Below are 7635 nucleotides of genomic sequence, written 5' to 3'. Positions count from 1 at the left end.
GCTTAAGACTGTCCCCGACGATAAATCGGGTGGGGCTGCATCGGCCGACGCTGTCTGAGTTGGCCTTAACGGTGAACAACGGATTTAGTATGCTCTGCAGTTAGTCATTAAAAAGTGTTATCTAATTTCTGTTTTTGATCAATTCCAAAATATTTATATACTATAACCAACCAACTTACTGTTGTACTGAAAGATGTTGAGAAGAGACACAAAATAAAGCACTGATGATTGCTAAGCATCTGTATGAGTGCATAGGTTGGTTTATCAAATCAAGGACATAACACATTCTTACCTATTCTAAGCTTGAATTCATTGAATGAGTGTTTGTTTAGTTGCTCTAGTTTGGTTTGCATTGACATGGCAAATTCAGTGAGGACACCAACATAGTACAGGGCTTGGCGCTGGCATGCCTGGTCCTGTTAGTAATAAAAGAAAGTATAAACGTTTTAACTGTTACATTGATTGATTGACCAAAATAGTTTTTTTGACAAATGCATATATCACTCACCTTGTAGGCATCGCTGAATGATGCATCATTGTTCTCATTGTCCTGGTGCAGGCCTGCTGCTGCCATGTATGTACTCCCTATTGTTTTGATCTTTTCAACACAGCTATACTTGGGCTTTGATAATAGCTAGAAAATAAAAACATCTTACCATATTATATTATGATGAAAATAAAATGCATTTTTTGAGGTATAAAAAAATAAAACATACCTAGCAGTCTCGGTACATTTGACAATTAAAAAGTGGAATATCATTTTAAAAATATTGTATAATAAACATCAAGCAACCTAGAAACTACACTTAAGAAAAAAGATGAAACTTGTTTGAAGTTGAATCCTAAACATCACTGCTCCACTAATGTAAACAATGCCATCTTCTAATAATTTTAGTTATTAATTGTCATAACTATTATAATGATCAAATTGTGTGTATGAAACAATGTCCTACTCCCTCACGAGCTCTCACCTCATCAAAATCAGCAATTATTTCATTGAGTAATCTTAAACATTCTAATCCTTCTTTGTTGATATCTGTTTCCATGTAGAATTCTTTATAATTTGGAATTGAGGCAAACATTACAGCAATGAGTTTATATGACTGATGGTAAAGTTCCTGTAGAGAGAAATAAAAAAAAAAGTATATAATACTCAATAATCAGGTTAATAATGTGCATAGAGGTCATGACCTTGTGTTAATAATGAGCAAATATATGGTACTAATACATACCGACATTATTACATCAATATTTGGATGTTTTAGATTTGGGAATATTGTATTTAGACTTGCTGCTCTCAATCAACTTCTTCACCACTCTATGCAGTTGAACTTGCTTAAGTCGAATCCAAAATGCCATTGAAAAATTGTTTGACTTGGATAAAAATTGACTTACAGATTGTTATCTAATGGAAAACACAACAATTTGGCATGTAAAATAAGTTTGACTTTATCCGAGTTAGGTAAAGTCGACTTAGGCAAGTTTAACTGCAGTATTAAAAAAACTGATAATGTACAAAATGTTCTTACATCGGCTTTGATCTTTCGTTTCAAAAAGTGGCCTGCTACATTCTCTGGCAACATATTCTCAAGAAGCACTTTGTTCAATGACTCCATAGTTTCTACTTCTTCTCTCTCAACTCTAAATTTCATTTGCCACAGGAAACCTAATCTTGACATATAACAAAGCTGCAAAGAAAAAACATTATTTTTTGAATAAAATCATGCTCTGAAAAATGACATTGTGATCAACTAAGGCACTACAAAAACATAATATTTATATTACTAATATATTTTACAATATTCAAATTACAAATATTTTTATACTAATCAATCAATCAATCATATTAATTCTTTATCTATGGCACCATGGAAAGTTCAGAAGACAAGATTATATGGACATAGTAGAGCTTTAGTTAAATGTGTTTGTAACACCGAATGGTAACAACTAACCCAGAGGCTTTACAACAGGAATGAAAATTTACCTGTCTATCCAGAAGAAACAATGTTATACAAATCAAAGCTAGCTGCATCGTTGTAGATACCGCCATTGGAATATGTTCATCTACACTGAAAGACAAAGAATGCTGTTTAATCAAACATCCCGAGATAACAATCTTCAACCTTTTAACACAAAGCTAGCCCTTTAACTGGGGACCAACACCAAGACCACCCCAAATGTTCAGGTCCCAAAGGTGGTCTCAAATTGTTTTCATAAAACCTATTTTTCACAGCCAGTTGCAAGCTAGTGAATTTAGGATGATTAAATTTTCCACATGAAAGAAACATAAATATACATGATTAAAGATATATGTATTGTTTACCTATCGGCTACTTGATCATAATTTTCGAAAACAGAACGATGTGTTAAGTGAATGATGAAACAGTAGAAAATAAAGCTAATTGCCATGACAACAGCCTTGACGAGGAAGCCAATCCTCATAAACATCATCACCATTAACATGGCAAGCATTGCTGAGAAAGGCATATACTAGAAAAGAGAAAATATATTACAAATATCAACAGTTAGTTTATAACAACATCAAATTTCATTAAACTATCTCATCTACTTCAATAGCAATCATGACTATTGTTGTTAGTAGTTTAGTTCTAACTTAAATGTGTGATTGTTTTTCTTAGTTAGTATTCACTCATAATCAAATTTCTTATTTCCTTTTCTTAACTTTTAATATGAGACATGTCATCCCAAAACCAGTGTACTTTTGCTAATTATTAAACTGAGTTATTAGCATAATAGTAATAATAACGATTTGTAAAAGCACAAACATCACCACCAAAATTGATGCTAAAGGTGCAGTGTCTGAAAAGAATAACAGTAGACAACAAACAAGAATCATAGACATCACAAGTAAAAAAGTAATCAAAATGTAAATAATAATAAACATAATAATTTACAGTATTGCATTTTTGTACAGAGAAGCTGTAATACTTTACTCATTACTTTGGCAATAATAAGTCCATTCCAATAAATGCCTATCATTTTAAAGCTTATAATGTTGAGAATATTAATATATTAAAAAGTCAATTTTCATGTTTTGTCACTGGTGCTAATTTTGGCAATGCAAAACTCATATGTTATTTCAATTATATTTTGTGAACCACTTTGGATAACCATACACTTACAGTAGTACAGTATTGAAAGTACATTTCAGAAGACAAAAACCGGAATATCAAAATTGAAGTTCTCTGAACAAACAACTCAACCTGTCGTAATTTGTCATTTGTACATTAGATGTAGTGGAGCCAAGGGAAAACTATGCTTGCTATACAACCACAAAAATGAATTTCATCAGAAAAAAAAAACCCAAACAAGGTCATGATCTATTTTGGATTTCATATACAAAGAGAACATGTGAAGGGGAGAGGTGCACATTGACAATGGAGATGGTGGAGGGAATGGAAGAGAAGGGGACAATGACATTTCCCCTGTTTCTCCTTTGAGAATATCCACAAAATATAGAAAAATAAATGCACTTACAGCTGGAAACGGGCAAACTTGTGAAACCTTGCTGATGCTAGTAACTGTTGTGTATATAACGCTAATATTGCTTGATTCACCAATGTTATTCCCAGCTTCAGATTTATAAGAATTTACTGCTGATGTGTTGAGTTGATTATTGGTTGGCAAGATGTCCTTACTGGGTTCTAAGGGACAGTCTATCTGTTGGTGAGATGCAGTAGATAAGATTATTCAGAATATGTAGCATAAAAAAATGAAAAAAACAAAATGTAAATGCAAATGTACACAATGCATCATCATCATCAACTTGCTCCCAAATTCAATACAGTAATTCTTAGAAGTGTCCCTAATAGATAATACTAAAACACACTATATCGGCTGACTGTTAATTTGCACTCTGTTTAAAGAAATCATTTCATAATTTTATTAATATTATTATTATTATTATGCTGATTTAAACATCATCATTATCTTGCTCCTGAATTCAATATAAGTCTTAAGAACCCCTTTACATATCTGAAATACTATGTATTATTAAGCTGTACACACACTCCGTTGGTCGACTATCAATCTGCAATCTGTTGCCGCTTGACATTGCTATTTTGGTAGATATTTGATAAGCTGTTAGTTTTTGCAATTTATTATTAATGTTTCCATACCAATGGAAGATATAGTCATTCTCTTTGGACATACATCATATGATCTTTGGTAAAGTGTGTACATATTTGTATGATAATTATTTAAACAGTTTCCTTCTCTTTAGTGTATTTTTTTAAAATTTATTCATAACTCATTAGACAACAGAGGGCAGTATATCTGTTATATGATGTGATAAGTTTATCTGTTAGTTTGATAATATAGTTCTTCTGTTTGATGATTTTTCCTGTTGCTATGGTAAGTCTTACTGAAACATAAAGGGCAGCATATCCCTCAGTGTGATAATCAGACATTTGACATGTTACATTGTGATACATTTTTTGTGGATCTGCAATTATTAGTAGAAAACCTACCACATTAACAAAAGACACCAATAGAGTGATGGTAATTGTAATTAGGGCAAGAGCACAGCGAAGTGACCTATTAGATGAAACCATCTGCGCAATCCAGGCAGCAGTGAACTTCTTATGACACTAAAAAAGGGAAAAAAACATAGTTGAAGACAACTACAGTTGTAAGTGGTTTTGATGGATTAGTTTAATTTGACTAAAGAAATGTCAGATGGTTACATACCAGAAGTTGATCAGCCATTCCAACAAGGAGTATGCACAAGAGTAAAAGACAGCAAATTGTGAAGGAGATGTAGAGAAGCGGCGTCTTGCGCATCGTCAAAAACTGAGTGGCCGCGATACAGATGAAGATGAAGAATGATGTACCAATGTAATACTTGAATGAGGGATCTGCCAGCTCACTGTACTGTGATATAGTAAACAACAAAATTGTTATTTTTGAACAAATAATAATAATTCTCGTGAATGCATATCAGTTTCATGTACAGTACTGTTCATCATGCAGTACATTACAATTACTAACAGACACCTTTAGGTTTAGTAAATAAAGTTCTTTTTCACACAAGTTTACTAGGGACATATATCTGTACTTCCTTACATGATGTCATATCACACCCATATATGGAGATATCACACTCATATATGAAGATATCACACCCATATATGGAGATATCACACCCATATATGGAGATGTTATCTGTCACAAAAAAAACTTGACAGTGTGGTTAAAGCTTAAAGGCTATGCACTATATTCAGCCAATCACAGAACAGATATCTCTGGTGTTTCTTTATTGCAACAATCAAAGGTAAATGAAAGCAGGCTTGAGGTTAACGACCTCATAGACAATCTGGTTACTTAAAGATAAAAGAGGATCCTTATATGTCAAATGGTATTAATAGGATTAAGGAATTTGAGTGATAATTATCTCCTCACCCGTTTTTCCCAGTTTTTGACTTTGAACATCATGGTGCCGAATTCTAAATCCTCCGAGTTCATGCACAGACGACTGAAAATACAAAACAAACACTTTAAAATAAATGACATTATCAATGTGGATGGGACAATGATGCACAAGATAAGGCCCTATAAAAAATATTACGAGTTTATCACCCTATCTAGACTGGAAAAGTGATGAGGGAGGGAAGCTTTTTTTTGTATTTTTTATTTTGCTACAGCCAAATATCACTCTTTGGTTGTTTGCTGGTGCATTGATATTCAAAGTAAAACATGATTGAGAAAAATTTCTTAAAAAATATATATATATATTTTTTTTCAGTACCATAGAAGGCATGCATGCGAGGGTGATAAACTAATAACTTTTTTATTGGGTCTAACAGTGTGAGTAGTATACAATAATGAAGGTGTGGAAACATGAGATGTTACATGTACATGATGATGATGATCAAGATGATAAATGATAATGTTAACATAATAATGTTAAATATAAATGCACGCTATCATGGTCTCTGAAAAAATCTCATCATGATACTTCAAGTTGGAATTGTAGCCAAAAATGCAAGCTGGGATATCTAAGCACAGCTGTCTGAAAACGGTCAGCATGACCACTAGGTTAAGGACCACAATTTAAACTACTGCACCAAACTGCCTTGCCCATATTCATTATAGTTAAAATAGTAGTTAAAATAACAGCTGATGCCAGCTGACTTCAAATCCATCTCAACCTTTCTTCCGACACTTTTAGGCTGTCTATTTCTAAATGCAATGGTCATTGTCTTTCCTTATTTCATGTGGCAATTAAATCTTAATTATGTCGGTGTTCTATTTTCAGTCCAATTAGCTCAATATGGTAAAATGTCAATACCAAATTTGGTTGTTTATGAAATGCTGAATTACTGTATTATTTTTAAAAGAACGCACTGGCAGGTTTATGGTACGCCTACCGTTTAAGTTATTTGAAGTTTTGTTACTAATGTCCACATTCCGGAAATTTTAAAAATAGAATACATACAATCCATATGTTTGCGTATTTTTTTAAGAATTAAAATGTTTAAAATCTATGCAATGGCGCCTTGCTATTATTACCAGCATTTGAAATTTACAAACCATCTTTTAATGAATGTAAGAGACAGACATATAGTAGCCACCATCAACCAATAGTCTAGTGGTTAATAGGTATTTGTTTAGATAAGCATGTAGGTCAGTTTAATGCGAGACCATGACCCAAGCAAACAATGAAAAATGAAATTATCAGAGCATAGTGGTTAAAGATTTTTGTTGGTGATCTCCATCATCATTATCATCTTGATCTAAATCTTTCTTTCCATCATACTCCCCTTAATATAAGAAGCACATTTTTCAGTAATTTCCAAAAACCAAAAAATTGTCCCTTTGCTTGTGTCCCTAGCCAAGACACTCCTTACACACAGATAGATACTCAGGAATATAAAAGGGCTAGATGCTAGAAGGTGAATAATTGTTGAGTGACGTGGGTAGTGTCGAATTCCTTGGGAAAGGGGGGAGGGGGCAGTGATGTGGTTGTATGGTTGAGTTTGTATCCAATGAGCATGAAACACCAGTGTATGCATAATTTATCAATTTGCAAAAAAACACAACAAAAATAAATTATAAAATAAGATCATACAACAGACCTAGTATATAGAGCATCATAAGACTGTGAAAAGACTCTTGCTGGTGGACAAGAATAAATTAAAACATTTTTAAATATATTTTGATTCTTACTTTTCGGAATTAATTCCATCAATCGCTTCGTACATTCTCTCATTCACTCTTCTATCAAACATGATAGAATGTCGATGAATCCTGTAAGGAAATTGTTAAGATATTCATTATCTTATTTATTCACCTCATTATTGCTTTAGTCATTCATTTTAATACAAGGGAAAAAGCTGGTGAGATAGGGGAGAAATTTTCCCCGATTTTTTTTATAGCAGAACATTTTTCTTAATTACAGTATATAAATAATTTCTGAGACCCTTAAACATAAACATGTAACATTTCAAATATAATTAATATTATATTGTGCTTTTTTGCTGTATATCCATGACACAGACAGATTAAGTTAAGAATATTGTTGATAACTATTTCATATTTCAAGTCAACCATAAAAAGCCTTTGCATGCTATCTCTATGTATCAATATATATCTATCTCAAGCCAGTTTCTCAAT

At 32.6% G+C, this 7635-nt stretch overlaps 1 protein-coding gene across 3 annotated transcripts in view; it reads right to left on the bottom strand.

Annotated features, from left to right (window-relative positions):
* Positions 1–254: 254 nt before the first annotated feature.
* LOC117124042 (adenylate cyclase type 2-like) overlaps positions 255–7635 on the bottom strand; it is a 55847-nt gene continuing 48466 nt past the window's right edge. For all 3 annotated transcript variants that reach the window (XM_033270163.1, XM_033270162.1, XM_033270164.1), the window contains 11 exons: positions 7189–7269; positions 5422–5494; positions 4711–4893; positions 4491–4610; positions 3499–3681; positions 2324–2490; positions 1985–2069; positions 1530–1688; positions 972–1118; positions 509–634; positions 255–416 (listed from right to left, as the gene is read on the bottom strand). In XM_033270163.1, the coding sequence (XP_033126054.1) occupies positions 270–416; positions 509–634; positions 972–1118; positions 1530–1688; positions 1985–2069; positions 2324–2490; positions 3499–3681; positions 4491–4610; positions 4711–4893; positions 5422–5494; positions 7189–7269 (1471 nt within the window). In that variant the 3' untranslated portion in view covers positions 255–269. The remainder of the gene's footprint in view (positions 417–508; positions 635–971; positions 1119–1529; positions 1689–1984; positions 2070–2323; positions 2491–3498; positions 3682–4490; positions 4611–4710; positions 4894–5421; positions 5495–7188; positions 7270–7635) is intronic.

The sequence above is a fragment of the Anneissia japonica genome, unplaced genomic scaffold (assembly GCF_011630105.1).
Source record: "Anneissia japonica isolate Jap-2015-1 unplaced genomic scaffold, ASM1163010v1 scaffold522_len1101056_cov227, whole genome shotgun sequence".
NCBI classification, from domain to species: Eukaryota; Metazoa; Echinodermata; class Crinoidea; order Comatulida; family Comatulidae; genus Anneissia; species Anneissia japonica.
This window is presented reverse-complemented; position numbering and strand designations above follow the sequence as displayed.